This window comes from Dermochelys coriacea, chromosome 7 (assembly GCF_009764565.3).
Source record: "Dermochelys coriacea isolate rDerCor1 chromosome 7, rDerCor1.pri.v4, whole genome shotgun sequence".
Classification (NCBI taxonomy): Eukaryota; Metazoa; Chordata; order Testudines; family Dermochelyidae; genus Dermochelys; species Dermochelys coriacea.
The window spans coordinates 116,216,150-116,235,064 of NC_050074.1; the positions used below are offsets into that span (position 1 = coordinate 116,216,150).

Here is an 18,915-nt window from a genome sequence, read left to right on the forward strand (position 1 = left end):
CGAACTGCCTCCGGAATCAACATCGGCAGGAGAGTTTCCGAGGGGACCCACTTCTGAGCGTAACCGCCAAGGCTTGGGGGGAGGGGGGAAAAAAAAGAAGCGAGGGCGGAAGAGAAGAGTCTTATGTCCGGGTCGCGTGAGAGCGCCCCCGGAAGCGTTTGGGACGCTCCGCGGGGCGTGGCACGGCCGGAGCTTTCGGGAGGGGCTGAGGTGAGTTGCGGGAGGCGGCTGGGGAAAGAGGCGATCCGGGGCTTGGGGGGAGGGGAGGCCAAAGGGGTATCCAGGGCCGGGGTGGTTACAGGGGGGATCCAGGAATGAGCGTGGGGAGGCCCCAGGAGGTTCCCTGCTCTGGGCTGGGCTCATGGCGGTACGGGGGAAAACACAGTTCTGCCTTGCTGCGGCGCTTGGGTGTGAGGGGAAGCCAGGGGCAGGCAGGCAGGCAGGCCGGCCGGCCGGCCGGCCCTGCGGTTGGGGCCCCCATTGGATGTGGGAGCCCGAGTTGGTGCTCAAATGTCTTCTCCCAATAGCCTGACCATAGCATCTGGAGAAGGTAATCCAGCTCTCTGGTCTGGGTGCAGGGCAGGCTCCGCTGAATGCTGCTGCTTATTGTTGCAGTTACTGCCTCTTGGGCTCTTCAGAGACCGCTTCCCTACAGTAGAAATGCTGTCAGTGGCTGATGGTCTCCTGCTGTATGTGCACTGAGCAGTTAATCCTGTGATGTGGTTCTCTTGTGAGAACTTCCAGTTATCCCAAATGTCTGGTGTGGTGGTTCATGATTTTAACTGATATTACTGCATTTTATGTAGGTTTTAAAAGTATAAAAGAGACCAAGGATTCAAGGATCCAGGTACCCTCTCATTAAAATCACAGTAAAATCAAAGCAATGTGAAAGTAATCATTTCATAGAAACTTGGTTTAAGTGACAGCACAACTGCCTGGGCTATGCGTTGAATTCTTTCATTGCACTCGACTTACAAAACACATTTTGTTTTCATTTATTTTGAAATTCTATTTCTGTGTTTCTAGGTCAAGTAGAGAACCAAATTGTCCTCTTGAGATGGATGTGAAGAGCTCTTACAACTGATGACTCTTCCAAACATTAGAAATGTCTAGATCACCGCTAACTATCTGGTATTTGGAGGCATGACCATTACTGGAGATATGAAAACTTATGACAAATGGAAAACGGTAGTTAAAAATAGGAACGTTGAATATTATTTGAAATAGGAAAATACTCTTCTTCAAAATGGGTGCATTGTGTTCAGTTATCAGGTTTGAGAATCTCCAGGAACTGAAGAGACTCTGTCACTGGGGCCCCATCATAGCTCTTGGTGTGATAGCAATATGTTCTACTATGGCTATGATAGATGCTGTTATGTGGTATTGGCCTTTGGACACAACAGGAGGAAGTGTGAATTTCATCATGCTCATAAACTGGACTGTCATGATTCTTTACAATTACTTCAATGCCATGTTTATTGGCCCTGGATATGTTCCTTTAGGATGGAAACCGGTAAGGAAACAAAATAAACCTTCACTGATAGTTAATTTTCATGATGAAATCTTAATATCAATCTTTGCTAGGAGTCTGGCAATACAGAAATTAAACTCAGACCTCGCTTGCCTTGTCAGCACAGATTAAGAAATTCTGTGAAAGTAGCATGTTGTAAGCCAGGAGTGTCAAACTCATTGGAAGGAGAAGGCTGGATTCCATTTCGGTACAATAAATGGGTTGGTGTTTAAATTCAGGATTGTATACTATCCAGAATATGTTATAGAAAATTCTCTAATGTCAGTAGGAGATTTTCACAGAGATCAAGGAGGAGAATATGATTTTATGTAGTAATTAAACATTTGATTATTGTTTCTTGTCTTTTTGGTAAGTACTTTCTTGTCATATTGCTCAGTGAGAAAATCTGTCCTTTGGGCATCCGCTAGCTCTGCCTTTTGTTTCTCTTCCTTCGCCATCAGCTTTTCAGTTTCTACCCTCTTCTCTGTTCTTGTGTCTGAATTTTCTTCGCTCCAGCAACTCCCAGTTTCTAATCCAATGTGCTTCAGTCCTGCCTTTTATCCCCATTCCATCCACTAAAATGATGAGTGGTTAAATAATTCATGTTGACTCTGCAGTGTTGTTGTTGGCTTTATTGTTGATACTTCAGTCAGATTAATAGGGAACAGTGGTGTTCTCTGAATCATTGTTTCAGGCTGTTTGCGCACTCATGCAGATGTCACAGTATCTGTTACACTTGGTTCACATTTGGAAGATTATCTGCAGTCATGAAGATTAGAAAAATTAGCTTTAATTTTAAGAAAAGAAGTTAGATTCTGGTGAATGTGAATATATTATGTGGGCCATATAAATACATCAGGTGGGCTGGATCCAGCTCCATGGCCATATGTTCAACACATTTCTATAAGCTAAGGTAGGAGGTTGCATTTCTTTTGTTCTCAGTTGACAATCTCTTCAAGCTAATTGAAAAAGTATTCACGCGCAGTCAAAGGGCAGAGGTACAACTGGTGGCCAGGGGCCTATTTTCAACCGGGAAGTCCAGTCGAAAAGGGGACCTGACAGTGTCCTGTCAGATCTACTGACCAGACACTTGAAGTCCAGTTACTGCAGGTGGAGGAGGTGCCAAGTCATCACCCACGCCAGCCCCTACTTAGCCAGGGCTGCCTCCTACCTGTGTCGGGTGGCTGCAACTCCCAACCTCCACTTCGCAGGTGAGTTCCTCCCAACCAGGACATAGGTATGGGAGAGAAGGGAAGAGCAGCAAGCGATGGGGGGAATGGGGAGTGAATGAGGGTAGGGCCTCAGGGGGAAGAGGCGGGGCAGGCGGGGCCTCAGGGAAAGGCTAGTGTTCAGTTTTTAAATATTACAAAGTTGGCAACCCTAGGTACAACGTTTGAAGACAGTGGGCCAGAATCTTATTCACCAGTGTGCCCGTGGGGTGGTCATGGTTCTGGCTTTACAGTACTTTTCAATAGAAAGGTGAGGGAGGGGGACCCTAAAGCTGCCCTAACAGGGTAGCTGGGCATTCTACTTTATATAGGGAAATCACGGGCTTTATGCCATTTCCCCTTCTGGCCCCTCCTCTTTCTCTAGAGAGCATTTTGGGTTGGCTGGAACTCCTTGCACTCTTGATCACTGGTAGCATAAAATACCCTTATAGGCCATTACCAGTTGGCATAAATTAGAGCAGCCCTAGGGCTGCTTTAACCTCCTTCGGGGTCCGGATTGGTCCAGAGCTGAGAGAGGAGGGAGAAAAACAGAGACATAAATAGAAGAAAATTTCTAAAGATTCAGCGCTGCCAGTTGTTCCACACAGGTTGACCTGTGCAGAAGCCTGTTTGTGCAGAGTAATTTGCAGGGTGAGGGCCTACATTTTTTGGGCAGAAATTTTCTTCTTTTGTAAAGCATTACAATTAACAAAGAGTTAATTGGAATGGTAGCCAAAAGTTTTGTTGATTTCTCTCGTACACCCTTCTACCTACCATTTAAAAAGGGTGGAAACCAACCACACCCAGACAAAGTAAAGCACAGACGCATCATAGTCAGTATGAAAGTGCTAAGGCATACTCTGCTAGTGGAATTACGTATTTTTTTCTGATATGGCTCTTCTTATGCTTAAAGGAAAAATCTCAGGACTGCATGTATGTCCAGTACTGTAAAGTGTGCCAGTCTTACAAGGCACCACGTTCACACCACTGCCGAAAATGTAACAGGTACAGTCTTCCTTGTGTTCCTTTTTGTTCTTGGCTTAAAGTAATTTATAATTTTAATTGTGAGTTATTCATATTTATTGTTTGGAGTATTGCACTGTGTGTAGTGCAGGAACGTCCATATTCAGAACAGTGTGCTGGTTTCCAATGTCAAAATATACTGCTTGAAAATGGAAATGAATTTCTCTTACTGTTCTGACAATAGAGAGCATATATGGATAAAACAGCCGTCTTTAGATATGCTTATTTTTTTATTTGAATATTAGTTCCGATTAAGAATTTTTTAAATTGAAAAGTATTTGGATAGTGGGGTGGGTGGGCAAAAGCATCTGGGAAAGTTTCATCTCCTGGTGAGCCTCTCCCCCCCACCCCCAAAAAAACCCCAAACATCTACTTTTCATTTACTTAAGGAATGTTGATTTGAGTGAGGGCCCAATTCTTCCATCTTTATACCTGGATAAACTGTTGACTTTAATGGGAATCTTGGACTGGAAGTTTGTGAAATTTTTGTCAGGAAACAAGAGCTAATTTTTTTGTAAGCATACCCACAAACCTGCTGGTTCAGCATAATAAACCCATTGTATAAACTTTCTAAGTCACAGTAACTGCCACTTCATAAATCTTTCAGTTGCTTTGTTTCAAGTTTAAATAGTTTTGTCAGAGCACAAATAGCTGCACTGGATGGGAATGTGGCTTGAAAGATGGACAAATACTTCTCGCCATCTGCAGTGCAATATGTATTTACAGTTCACTTGTTTAGCTCAGTATGCCTGATCTGAAAGCCATTTAAGAACATAAAAGAAGGAAGTTACAGCATACCCATAGATTTATTTCTATTAACATTTGATGCGTTAATTTGAGTCCATTTTATCAAGGCTGTGTTGAGCTCCATCATTGTGTGCATTACAGGAAATAAGGAGTCTGAAACTGAGGGACATAATTGTATGTACGTTAGTATATGATTCCTCTTTTAAAAAACTTAAAATTAGACTCCTGTCTACAAGTTAATGTGTTTTTTCCAAAAATGATTGATTGTGAAAGAGATGGCAGAAGTTTAATAATATTCGTTTGAACTATGAAGTTCTGTTAACAATTAACCTTTCACAAAAGAACATATTTGAAGAATTTAGACAATCAGTAGAGCATACTTAACTTTTTCATAGCTTGTGAGTAAACTCTAAACCTTTCTAAGGTAAGGGGACTAACTACAGAGAATTACCATGGTTCTCAAACTATTATCAGAACCTGTTTCTTTTACACTGCTGAAGTATATTGGTCTGTTAGAGCCCAGTCCATCACTCTGAAACCTGGCTTACACACAAAGTTTCAATGATGCATATAAAAATCACACTTATAATTGTCTTGCATAATGACAGGTTTCAGAGTAGCAGCCAGGTTAGTCTGTATTTGCAAAAAGAAAAGGAGTACTTGTGGAACCTTAGAGACTAACAAATTTATTTGAACATAAGCTTTCTTGAGCTACAGCACTGAGTGATTTAAAGCATTGAATCCGATGAAGTGAGCTGTAGCTCACGAAAGCTTATGCTCAAATAAATTGTTGGTCTCTAAGGTGCCACAAGTACTCCGTTTCTTTTTACTTATAATTGTATTTCCTTAAACCGATGCAACTTTATGTATGGACATTCTTATAGCAGTTTAATTTGTATCTGTAGGCACAAGCTAAACCAATATAACCCATTTTAAACTGAGATATGAATACCCACAAGGATTTGTATTCATTTAACTAAAGAGCGTTTTAAACTAATTTTGACTTAAATCGGTGCAACTTGTGTTTGTGGGTTTTCCAGAAGCTTTTAAACTAAACTTAAAGGGACACTGTAATTTTGAAAATGACACTTCTATATGCAAATTTTATATCTACTGTTACAATTAACCTCTAGCTGAAAGAGATTAAAGAAAAATGTTTTTCCCCTCTGGTTTTTCAGATTGTTTACTTTGGGTATTTGTATAGTCCACTATTTTGTTGATGGTGGCTCTATTGGCTCTGCAACGTGGTATTTACCAGCAGCAGAGCTGAAAGCAAAAAAACAGCAGGTGGGATCATGCACAGAGAGAAAGAGGAACTGGGAAGGGCAGTGCCTGGGGATGTCCTGTGTGTCCTGGGGACGTCCTGTGTGGCTCCTATAGATGCTTCTACATGTGCAGAGGAGTTGAAAAATTCTTTTTGTTTTTTTTTAAGAGTTCTAAGCCATAAAGGTGCTCTGTTAGAAACTGAATATTGTGAAACTAGTTATCATTTAATAATTAAAGTCCCTTTAAATGACAACAAAAAAGAAATTGCGAGGAGGGGAGGGACCTATGCATCCTTTAGCTGTTTACTATCATATCCAGGTGTTTGGTGTAAATTCAAATATGATCAAAATTAGAGAAGCAGCCAGTACATATGAAGATGGAACCAAACTGCAGTGACCTGGACAGATTAGAAATGTGGGCACTGCAGGCAACACAGAGATCTAGTATACACCTAGGGAGGGGAATTAAAGATACAGAATAATGGATCTAATCAAACAGTGACATCCATTGCTTTCAGAGTAGCAGCCGTTTTAGTCTGTATTCGCAAAAAGAAAAGGAGTACTTGTGGCACCTTTGAGACTAACAAATTTATTTGAGCATAAGCTTTCGTGAGCTACAGCTCACTTTAAAATTGGTTTATTTTCATTTTGTACTCTCCTAATAATATCTTTTTCACATAATCAAAAATTAGAGCTGTCACATGGAAAGCAGGGAGTCAGGACTCAGAGGAAAGATGGAGATTGTTTCATGGATTGTCTTTTAAAAAAGTGAGAACCAGAGGGCTGGATGATCCAATAAATCTTCACCTTCTCTAATTTCTATGATTCTAGGCTGTTTTAGAGGAAACTCAAGTAGGCTTTAATGTATGGAGGGAGAGTTGCCAGAAATTTAATTTGCTTTTTATTTAAGTACTTCTGATATACAGTCCAGTGAAATATCATTAGAGTTCTTGAATGATAACAGTAAATTTTTTTTATTCTTAGGTGTGTGATGAAAATGGACCATCATTGTCCGTGGATCAATAATTGTTGTGGGTATCAGAATCACGCATCCTTCACTCTGTTTCTCCTTTTAGCTCCACTTGGATGTATCCATGCTTCTTTCATTTTTGTTATGACCATGTACACTCAGCTTTATAACAGGGTAAGAAAATACATTTGAATGTTCAAAGCATTGTTTAAAGTAAACAATGGAAGTAAAGGTGCCCCAACCCTCTGTAATCAGTCCTTTTTTCTGTCATTCCTCACAGTCACTGTGTTTTCCTCCCACTTTGTTTCTTTATTGACTGGATACAGCTTCTGGGTAGCACTTTTGGGGGTCAGGTCATTTTTTGCTTTATGCTTTGGAGGGTGACCAGGTCAGGCATCTTTTGCTTTTTTTCTTCTTGTTGCCAGAAGTCAGGAGATTTTTCCCTTGTGTTCAAGAACAGAGTAGATTGATTATCTCAGAAACAGTCTAAGACTGAAAATAACCTAAAGAAATTTAATTTAAATCAAGAGATGTTTAAATAAAAAAGCAGTATTTGCCATGGAATCCTTGCCTTTTCACAGAATTATGTTTCCAGTTCTAAGCTTTCATTTTAAAACACAGTTGTTTCTAGCTTGTGTGGCTGTGAAGAAAAGCTTGAAAATACCAGTTGAGTGTAACTGGCAAAAGGACCTCTGCTGAGTTTACAGACAACCCGAAGCAATAGCATATAGATGTGTAACCTGACCCCTTCATCATTTTAGGTTGTTTTTTTAAACCTATAAGGTGCAAACCTGTGCCATATTGTAAACAAAATGTGTGGACAGCATAATACTTACCTGAAGTTATCAAAGAATTTCTACTAGTGTGCCACAGAATTTAGAGAATTTGCTGTAGAATTTAGGACCAGCTTGCTATGGAGTCTACAGGATAGTGAGTGTATGTAGTTCTCTAGAGTATAAGCTTTTAATCTAACAAAGACCTACTTCTGGCAAAGAACAAAAGTGTGAAAAACTTTGAGAAACTCTACGCGTATGTCTTTTAGGAATCACTGTTACTGCATTAAAAACCTTGGCAGAGGCTTGAAGTCAGGTTTCTTACTGGTAAACAAAACTTGTTTTGTTTCAGGCATTGGAAAATAACCGCAATTTAATCATATTTTCCATTAATAGATATCTTTTGGGTGGAGTTCTGTAAAGATTGATATGAGTGCAGCCAAAAGAGACCCACTTCCTATTATTCCTTTTGGATTGTCTGCATTTGCTGCATCTTTATTTGCGTTGGGACTGGCATTAGGAACAACCATAGCAGTTGGTATGTTGTTTATTATCCAGGTGAGTTTAACAGCTTTTGTTACAAACAGCTAAAGGCTGTAAGATTTACTGGGGTGGCTATTGATGTAAATTGATGAACATAAGAATTACCAATGGTCCATCTAACCCAGTATCTTGTCTTCTGGCAGTGGCCAATGCAACATGCTTCAAAGGAAATTAACAAAACAGGGCAATTATCGAGTGATCCATCCCCTGTTGTCCAGGCCCAGCATCTGGCAGTCAGAGGCTTAAGGACATCCACAGCATGGGGTTGCATCCCTGACCATCTTGGCTAATAGCGATTGATGGACCTATCCTCCATGAACTTATTTAATTAATTTTTGAACCAGTTATAGCTTTGGCCTTCACAACATCCCCTAGCAATGAGTTCCACAGATTGACTGTACGTTGTGTGAAGAAGTACTGCCTTTGTTTCTTTTAACCTGCTGCCTATTAATTTCATTTGGAGACTCCTGATTCTTGTGTTATGTCATGGGGTTAATAACACTTTCTTATTCGCTTTCTCCACACCATTCATGATTTTATAGACCTCTATCATAGCCCCCCTTACTCTTCTCTTTTCTAAAATGAATAGTCCCAGTCTCTTTAATCTCATCTGGAGAGAGATTTTGTTATCCTTCTCTGTAGCTTTTCCATTTCTTACATATAGTTTTTGAGATGGGGCAGCCAGACCTGCATACAGTATTCAAGGTGTGGGTGTACCATGGCTTTATATACTGGCATTATGATATTTAGTGTATTATTATCTATCCCTTTTTTAATGGTTCCTAATGGAAGAGGAGGAACAGAATTTAGCATTAAAATTAAAACTGTTTCCAACTTTTTGTTTGTGTGCCACTCTTCTTTTAATTTTTCTTTTTGCGCTGTTTCATTTCCTTCATTTTCTCCCTCATTCCTTCTATCATTTTCTTTCTTTCACTGAAGAATTTAGGGAGTGTAATCTAATGGGTAGAGAGGATTTGGGAGTCAGAATTCCTGGGTTCTGTTCCCAAAAAATTAAATCATTTAACCTCTCTCTGTCTCAGTGTCCCCATCCTTCAAATAAGGATAATAATGGGTATTGTGGTTAATGTTTTGTTTTTCAAGTGCTTTGAGATCCTCTGATAGGAGTGGTACAAGTGCAAAGTATTACATTTTAGGCCTCCCCATAATACACAATGTACCTTTTTAAGAGTATGTCTACATTGCAAGTGAAGGTATGATTGGAGCTGGGGTAGGCATATGCAAGCTAGTTTTAAAATAACATGGATAACTAGAGTAGTGAAGATGTGATGCCATAAGCTTCAGTGTGCGCTAGAAACCCAAGTACATACCAGGGTTCCCAGCAGGCATATACTCGGGCAGCTAGCCCATGCCACCACGTCTTCACTACCATGCTACAATCACACATCCATCCTATAAGGATGGGATTAGAAAACATTTTATTCATGCTGAGTTTTGATATTTGTAATATTTTATAAATTGCCATGAAGTTTTCACCTAAACATTTTCCGATGGTGTTGGAATGACTGTTAGTTAAATGAAGTACTGTTTGCCCAATTGATATACTTCCTACATGTAGCCCATGCCAACTTCCTTTCATTCTTTTACTTTTTTTAGATGAAAGTGATTCTGAGGAATAAAACTTCAATCGAATCATGGATTGAAGATAAGGTAGGCTTTAATTCTAGTACACCCTGCAGTATATTCTATCATGACATTACTGCACAGTATATTCATCTCTTTTTTTATTATTTTGCGCCTCTGGCTTTAAACCAAGGTATTGTTCCACTGTAAAACATTGTTTCAGGTCACCGCAGATTTAAGCTTGCCTACAAAACACAGCTGGACCCAAGAGTTACTGAAACATACCTGAATAGAAGACAAACCCTCCTATGCCCCTTTTATTTGGGTCGTAGGAAATGAACCTGGAAAATTAAATTATTTCCCTTTAGACAGTTGCGCTACCTGAAGTGTTTCAAAGTAGCAGCCGTGTTAGTCTGTATTCGCAAAAAGAAAAGGAGTACTTGTGGCACCTTAGAGACTAACAAATTTATTAGAGCATAAGCTTTCGTGAGCTACAGCTCACTTCATCGGCATCCGATGAAGTGAGCTGTAGCTCACGAAAGCTTATGCTCTAATAAATTTGTTAGTCTCTGGCATCCGATGAAGTGAGCTGTAGCTCACGAAAGCTTATGCTCTAATAAATTTGTTAGTCTCTAAGGTGCCAAGGCATCCGATGAAGTGAGCTGTAGCTCACGAAAGCTTATGCTCTAATAAATTTGTTAGTCTCTAAGGTGCCACAAGTACTCCTTTTCTTTTTACCTGAAGTGTGTGGCTCTGTATCTGGAACTAAAGATGTCCTTCCTCAATTATCTCTTTATCCAGGCATGCCACTTTGTTGTCACATGCCCTCACCCATTCTGGCACCGGGGCCACTTTTGACCTCATCTAGGAGATGAGTTAAAACAAGTATTTTTGTGCTTTCTTTTATGACTATTTCGTTCAGTATGGAAAGCCCTCCCTAAACTAATCCATAAGGCCATTACCTTCACCGCCTTTAAATCCCTCCATGAGATCCACTTTTTCTATAACACCTAATAAGAAATCAGCCAACTACCAACAGCTAAAATGTGAGGATGTCAGTGATGGTGATACTTTTTTTAAAAAAAAAAACATAAGTACTTGGAACTACCAAACTGTGCACCTAACTGACCTATTATCATCGTCTTTCCCCCTCCTTTTGTTTGTCACATTCACTTGTTATTTCTTGTCTTAAATGGGACTGTAAGCCCCTTAGGACAGGGACTGTGTGTTACCATAGTACCTAGCACAATAAGGCCCTACATGTTTGTACAGAAGCTAGCACAATTGGGCCTTAATTCTAATTTGAGTCTTTCAGCGCAACCACGGTACAAATAAAAATATGAGGCTCCAAGTGTGGCAGCTTCGTATTAAAATGAAGTAGAGAACTGCCTGTGTGCAAACGCAGTCATAGTGGTAAGACTTTCTGCAAGTACAGATTGATTGTACAGATTTCATAAAGTAGTAATATGTTCCTGTTGAAAACTATACACCCACAGAAATTTGTTTAAATTTCAAACTGCCCAAACTGTGCAGTATTAAATAATTTTTATCCTTCTGTGACTGTACCACTAGATGTCACTATTACTTAAAGAATTAAAAGTTGTTAGATAATAAAGGAGAAAATTCAGAATGTGCATGTATGTGAAATCATTTGAGAGTGTGGACATTATTTCAAATAATACCAAACTGCGCACACATCATGAAAGTTATGATATAATCTGAAAAGTCCATGAATTCTAAGTTATGCAACACATTGTACCTAGTTTTGAAAATTGGCCACACATCAGCCTTTTTAAAACTAGCTCACACTATGGTCCAAATATTTGCTCATCAGATATTTGATGTATCTAACTGACCCTATTGCTAGGTGTCATGGGGTAACTGGCCCCTTTAAGAGAGGGTGTAGGGTCCCATGCACCGTTGACTGATTACCTGCTGCCCAGTTGAATTTAAGGGAAGGTGCCTGGGCCTTACAAAAAGGGAAGTGGGTGCAACCAGGGGAAAAGAGAAGAGAGCTGCTGCTGAAAAGGCTCAGCAAGAAAGCAGCTGGGGAAACTGTTGGAGGACTGGCCTGAGAGTCCAACAAACACAGGCCCAAGAAGGGGGCCTGTGCACCCCCCGACTGCATGCAGAGGGACTGAGCAGAGCCTGGGAGCGGGCTAATAACTGTGCCTAGTGGAGAGGCTTGGAGCCAGACTCAGGCAGGAGGTGGGAATGTGCCCTACTGCCAGAAGCTGGTACTGGATAACAGGATGGAACCTCAATATATTCCCTGTTCAGTTCATTCCCTCTGAAGCATCAGGCTCTAGCCACTGTCAGAAGACAGAATATTGGGCTAGATGGATTATTTGTCTGACCCAGTATGGCCATTTTCATGTTCAGTGGGAGAGTGGGGTGGAAGAGACTTTACGGTGGAAAGAAAGCAGGTTTGTGACCAGACATAAGCCCCTGTGGATTATTCCTGGGAATCAGGGGAAGGGATAGCTCAGTGGTTTGAGCATTGGCCTGCTAAACCCGGGGTTGTGAGCTCAATCCTTGAGGGGGCCATTCAGGGATCTGGGGCAAAAATTGGGGATTGGTCTTGCTTTGAGCAGGGGGTTGGACTAGATGACCTCCTGAGGTCCCTTCCAATCCTGATATTCTATGAAAGAATGAGGCAAGAGCCTCCTTGCACAACTGCCATGCTGTGTGGGGGTGTATGTGTGCGCGCATGCGTGCATATGCATGCATGCACCCGGTGACAGTACGGATACTATAGATAAGTAAAACACATTCCAAAATGCAACAATTATTGTATTCGAGGCTATAAAATGTCTCAAACTAGGGAAGCTCTAGCAGGATTTCACTGTCTCTCTCACATTCTTGGCCTTATGGCACCATAGGGCCTGTACAACTCTACTCTTGGCACTCTTAGTTTTTGCTGTTAAGTCATGATGTGTGGTGGTGGGGGTTTTGGGGGGGGGGTTTTAATGTCATGTATGTGTTTTCTGTGTGCAGGCCAAAGATAGAATCCAATATTACAAAACGGGAGAGATCTTTATTTTTCCTTATGACATGGGAAGTAAATGGAAGAACTTCAAACAAGTGTTTACATGGTCGGGGATTCCTGAGGGAGATGGCCTCGAATGGCCAGTAAGAGAAAGCTGTCATCAATATACTTTGACAGTAAGTATTCTTCTCAGATCTCACCACTATTTTCCGTGTACACACACCCCACCCCTCAGATGTCTGCTTACCTTCACACGTTATGAATCTGTTTTTAAATAACCCCTCACAAAATAAAGCTAACTATATCACAGATACAATGGAAATATAAACTTTGTCAAATCCTCCCCCATCTGTAATACAGTAGATTCAAAATGTTTAATTTTGTGTTTAAGAACTTTAAATGCCCATCATACAACTTCATGTTTGCTGTTAAGTGTCACTATACTTGACTTTATTTTGCATGGATTAAATCTGTTTCTATTTTTCATTTAAGTTGAGTTCCTACTGAAAAAATGAATAAAAGGTGCTCGTGAGTTTTTTCTTCCTACGCTCAGTTTTCTTCCAAGAAAGGTTAAATGTAGCAGTTATAGCTGGCTTAGTCGTCGTTGCCCATCTAACTTGTGTGTGTAACTTTTCCTCACAATTCCAGTACATCCTATTCAGATTTCTGCGGCATCTCCAATTGAACTGTTTGGTCAGAGAGAATGGATATAGAAATAGGGTGTCTAGTGTAAAAATATATCAAAAGTTTTAGAAGATATTTATTTTTCTTATAAATGACTACTGTATTCGGTAAATAAATCTTTAACTTTTTGCCTTGATCAAACTTTAAATATGCTGTAAACAGTATAACAGATTTATCAGTGCCATTTATTTTCATTCTTCACACTTTTATATAAGATTTTTGATTAACTCAGCCTCACTTAACAAAAGTGTGGTGGTGTTGTTTGTTTTATTTTATTTTATTTCATAATCTGATTAAGGAAGCATCTCTTCATTTATATCTTATTATCCTAATTTAAATTACCCTGAATTTTAAATTCCTCAGCCCTAGGAAGCAGTATCTGCTAACAATGTAATTCACTCTTTCACTCAGGCTTATCTTTATAGCTATAAATTATTCTTTTTGCTACTACTAGAACTATCATGTAGTATTTGTTTTGCAACATTTTTAATATCAACATCTCATTTTAACATAATGGAATAAATTGTAAATTTTTTCCTTGTGAATGCTAATGGATTGACTGGCACTGACAGTATTAATTCAGTAAAATAGTTATAGCATGGATATCAGCAGTGTAAACTTTCTGTGTACCTCTCCTTTAAAATGCCTCTACCCTGTTATGAAGGGACTTCTAGGCAGAAGTTCAAGTTCTTGGTGTCTGCAAGAGTTCTGAAGGAACTCAAATGTGAAACTGTAGAACTACTAACTATAGTCTGTAACCTATCATTTAAATTAGCTTCTGTACCAGATGACGGGAGGATAGCTAATGTGACACCAATTTTTAAAAAGGACTCCAGAGGTGATCCCAGCAAATACAGGCTGGTAAGCCTGACTTCAGTACCGGGCAAACTGGTTGAAAATATAGTAAAAAACCAAAATTGTCAGACACATAGATGAACGTAATTTGTTGGGGAATACTCAACATGGTTTTTGTAAAGGGAAATCATGCCTCACCAATCTACTAGAATTCTTTGAGGAAGTCAACAAGCATGTGGACAAAGGGGATCCAGTGGATATAGTGTACTTAGATTTTCAGAAAGCCTTTGACAAGGTCCCTCACCAAAGGCTCTGAAGCAAACTAAGATGTCATGGCATAAAAGGGAAGGTCCTCTCATGGATTGGTAAATGGTTAAAAGATAGAAAACAAAGGGTAGGAATAAATTATCAGTTTTCAGAATGGAGAGAGGTAAATAGTGTTGTCCCCCAGGGGTCTCTACTAGGACCAGTCCTGTTCAACATATTCATAAAGAATCTGGGAAAAGGGGTAAACAGTGTAGTTGCAAAATTTGCAAATGATACAAAACTACTAAAGATAGTTAAGTTCCAGGCAGACTGCAAAGACCTACAAAAGGATCTCTCAAAACTGGGTGACCGGGGAACAAAATGGCAGATGAAATTCTATGTTGATAAATGTAAAGTAATGCACATTGGAAAACATAATCCCAACTATACGCATAATCCCAGCGGCAGTCAAAAAACATGAACTGAACATTGGGAATCATTAAGAAAGAGAGAGATAATAAGACAAAATATCATATGGCCTCTATATAAATCCATGGTATGTCCACATCTTGAATACTGCATGCAGATGTGGTTGCCCCATCTCAAAAATGATATATTGGAATTGGAAAAGGTTCATAAAAGGGCAACAAAAATGATTAGGGGTATGGAACAGCTTCCGAATGAGGAGAAATTAGTAAGACTGGGACTTTTCAGTTGGGGGGGGGAGATTACTCTTGTGCGATATGATTGAGGTCTATAAAATCATGATTGGTGTGGAGAAAGTAAATAAGGAAGTGTTATTTACTCCTTATATCACAAGAACTAGGGGTAATTAATGAAATTAATAGGCAGCAGGTTTAAAATAAAAGGAAGTCTTTCTTCACACAACGCACAGTCAACCTGTTGAACTCTTTGCCAGAGGATGTTGTGAAGGCCAAGATTATAACAGGGTTCAAAAAAGAACTAGATAAATTCATGGAGGATAGATCCATCAATGGCTATTAGCCAGGATGGGCAGGGATGGTGTCCCTAGCCTCTGTTTGCCAGAAGCTGGAAATGAGCGACGGGATGGATCACTTGATAACCTATTCTGTCCATTCCCTCCGGGGCACCTGGCAATTGGCCATTGTTGGAAGACAGGATACTGGGCTAGATGGATGTTTGGTCTGACCGAGTATGGCCGTTCTTATGTTCTTTGTATACACTAAAACCAAAGCCAAGGCCCAGTCTTCTTGATTGTCCAGTAAGTGTGCTTCCTTTTGGACCGGTAAATGTCATCTTCTGCATAGTGAATGAAAATGGGTTTGGGATCAGATTTTTTTAGTTCTTGTGCGCATTTATTATAATCTGTTAACTAATGGATGGGTTAACTATTTGATGGCTAAATGTCAATAGTGCTAACTAAAGGAGGTGTTCAAATTGGTGACCCGGCATCACTGAAGTCATTTCAGTGGGAACGGGAACAGGCCCTTAGACACAATAGTGATAGAGAAAAGGAAAGTCCATGAAGGTCTCAGCTCTTAAATCCAGCTTTACCCCACAGATAAAGCTTTTAAGGCAGAGTGTCCATAAATAGACTTTAAATGGGAGGAAATAGATTTCAGGGTACTATTTAGTTTGTATTTAAAATTGGTAAGTGCTCTCATACTAAATGCTGCCTTAAACCCCTGTTTATAATCTTTTTTGCAGATAGAGCAATTGAAACAAAAAGCAGACAAACGAGTAAGAAGTGTAAGTATTTCTGTATTGCTTGGAGTCTAACATGTTTCCCACGTCAATAAATGTAAGTTATTACTGGTATATTGATTTGTTAGTCTCTAAGGTGCCACAAGTACTCCTTTTCTTATTACTGGTGTACTAGTTCTTGGTAAAAATGGAGCTTTAATACTACCCATCCAATTTAACACTTTGGAAATACAAATTTTGATTTCTTACAGAAACAGAGAGCTGCAATCCTATTTAATTCAAATATTGATTTCATTTTACACTAAATTCTTACTCTCTAGATTATATTTGATAAGCAGGAGAGTCAAGTACTATATACCCAAGGCACACAAATGCATCCATGACAATACAAGGATGACTCCAATCTTCTTTTTTTAAATGGTTAACATAGACTTTAGAGTGGCTGTGACAGTAGTTGTCATTACACATCAGATTCTCAGTATGCTTGAATTGATTTTAGTATGAAGTTAAGGCTAATGGAAAAGTGAGACTGACAGCAAAGGAGTGATGCACTACAACACAACTGTGATCTCTTCAAATTGGCAGGTGCGATACCAAGCAGTAGAAGATTACAGTGGTGCCTGCTGCCCTGTGACTAAAGGTGTTAAAACATTCTTCACAACCCCATGCACTGAAGAACCAAGAATTGCACTGTGTAAAGGAGATCTGATTTTGGCCACTAGAGGCTTAAAGTTAGTGGCTTTATACATTTAAACTTGATGGAGAGAAGTTTGTGTGACTTAGCCCTACTGTCTAATGAATATATTTGCACCTTTTTCAGACACTGGATGTATGGAGACAAAGTTCTTGACTCAACTTCTGATGGTACAAAGCAATCACTTTTAATTATTTTTCAAGAAGCAAATCTGTGTTATAGTTTTAGCAATATAGTCTAGGTTGATGCACTGTGCAAGGATAAAAACCATAAATTAGATAATTCCATTAACGAAAATATGGTAAATAGTAAATGTTAATCCTCAGAATATAGAACTGACATACATTCAGCTGCAAAAAACACCCAGCAAACCAATCCAACTTTTTTGACTATTAACATTTGATAGGTACTCCAGGTTTTTATAAAGGAATAAAGACTGTAGTTTCACTCTGTTTAATAAATTCTACAGAAAAATATCCTAGATGGTATTAAGAGGCTCATTCTGTAATTTGGTAAAACCCTATTAAACAGAGATTTGATGAATATATCACTGCATGTTTCTCCGAACAAAAAACCCCTCACTGTTGGCATGATTATCATTTTATTTCTGGTATTTAGATGGCAATGATTTTAAACCTTCTAAATAAGTAGTTTAGTCAAAAAAAAATACTGAATTGCAAAATATTCTGCTCCAACATCTGGAGCTTGTTAGTGTCCCTGATTCAAGACTGATTCTAAATCCGTATCTTATGAACCATCATAACTATAAACAGTCTAATTCTACAGAAAACTAATTTCTAACAAGTTGTATCAGATTTTAGAGTGACGTAGTTCCGACTGTCATCTTGCTATACATAACCCCATCTGTACTTAAATTCCAATGACTTTTTTTTTAGCAGCTTCTATCTCACAGTTAGAAATTAATACTTTATAGTGGGAAAGCAGCTTCAGAATAGAAATTTCTAAGTTCCAAATGTTGGCTGCTCTGCATCAGACTGGAAACAAGGAAAGATGAGGATAAGTTATGATATGTGTGCCTTTCTTGGAAGGTCTGAGACTGCCTAGGGCTAGGCATGCTTTGGCATGTAACTCCAGTAAACTTTTCCAAACACTGATCCTAAGCCAGTCATCAGAGTGAGTAATGTCAAGTTCTGCATTTTGAGGATTACATGATGTTTATCCATTAGAATGAATACACAGGAAGATCTCTGGTAAATGCTATATTATAGCTAATTGATGCATCTTTTCTTACCACCAGCTGGAATGAGAGTCAGAGGCTGGTTCCCAAGGAAATGTGTGGAAAAATGCCTGTATGACTCTGAAATGGATCAGCCTTTGGATGGAGAGAAGAAAAATAGATAGCCGTCTCGTCATCTTTATGAATAAATGGAAATGTTCCTTTCAGACCACAGTCCTTTACTTGAAATCTTCTGTATATTACTTTAGACTTGTGCAGGAAACATGGTGTGAAAGTGACTTCTTTTTCTCATAATTAAAGGGTACCCTATTGCCATGGTTTGCATATATTTTTATTAATGTTTTATAACTAAAGAAGCCATTCCACATAGATGCCTTTGAGATACAAAGGTTTTTCCTTAGGACAATAGGACCTTAGGACAGATTTGATTGTGTTTTCTTTACTGTTTAAATGAAGGATTTTTTTAATTGCAGACTGGGGGACCTTTTATTTCTCAATTTTTCCACAACAGTATCTATGCCTAATGCATGCTGCTTTTCCTTTGTATATTTCTTGGCCGTGTGACCCAAGTACCCCCTTAAAGCTATAGAGTAAACTTTGAATTCAAATGCAAGTATGATTTGCTACCTGTGACTTTTAATAATGTGACTTTTGTCAATCACAAATAAACAATGTGTATTCTGTAGATGTGTGTTCTGATTGTGCATTTAAATGTTTAAAGTGTCACACTGGTCAATTTACAGGTGCAGAAATGGGAAAAGATCTGGATCTGAAAGGAGCTTACAGGGATTGAGCTTTCAGAGATAGGAAGATTAAGCATTGAAACATTCTCTACTACTAACTAATCAATGTCCTCTGTATACTCTGCTAAGGGAGCAAAGTCCACCTAATGAATGCCACAGTTATGGAGTTAGCAGCACCTCTGTTTCCTCTTTGATCAGAGCAGCCACCACAGGGGCTGGGCCTTGTGCCCTTACTCGTCTCATGGTGGAATTTCATAATT

The 18,915-nt window shown here is 39.3% G+C and overlaps 1 protein-coding gene across 2 annotated transcripts; it reads left to right on the plus strand.

Annotated features, from left to right (window-relative positions):
• The first annotated feature begins 11 nt into the window (after positions 1–11).
• Positions 12–18,597, plus strand: ZDHHC6 (zinc finger DHHC-type palmitoyltransferase 6). Of its 2 annotated transcripts, none has more exons than XM_038410859.1 (11): positions 12–210; positions 1,027–1,513; positions 3,632–3,723; positions 6,738–6,897; positions 7,893–8,054; positions 9,654–9,707; positions 12,618–12,785; positions 16,024–16,065; positions 16,606–16,751; positions 16,841–16,884; positions 17,973–18,597. In XM_038410859.1, the coding sequence occupies exons 2-11, from the start codon at positions 1,247–1,249 to the stop codon at positions 18,074–18,076; spliced, it is 1,239 nt and encodes a 412-aa protein (XP_038266787.1). In that variant the 5' UTR covers positions 12–210; positions 1,027–1,246; the 3' UTR covers positions 18,077–18,597. The 2 variants fall into 2 exon arrangements, with proteins under 2 accessions (XP_038266787.1, XP_038266782.1); XM_038410854.2 differs by lacking the exon at positions 12–210 and adding an exon at positions 368–847.
• The last annotated feature ends 318 nt before the right edge of the window (positions 18,598–18,915 follow it).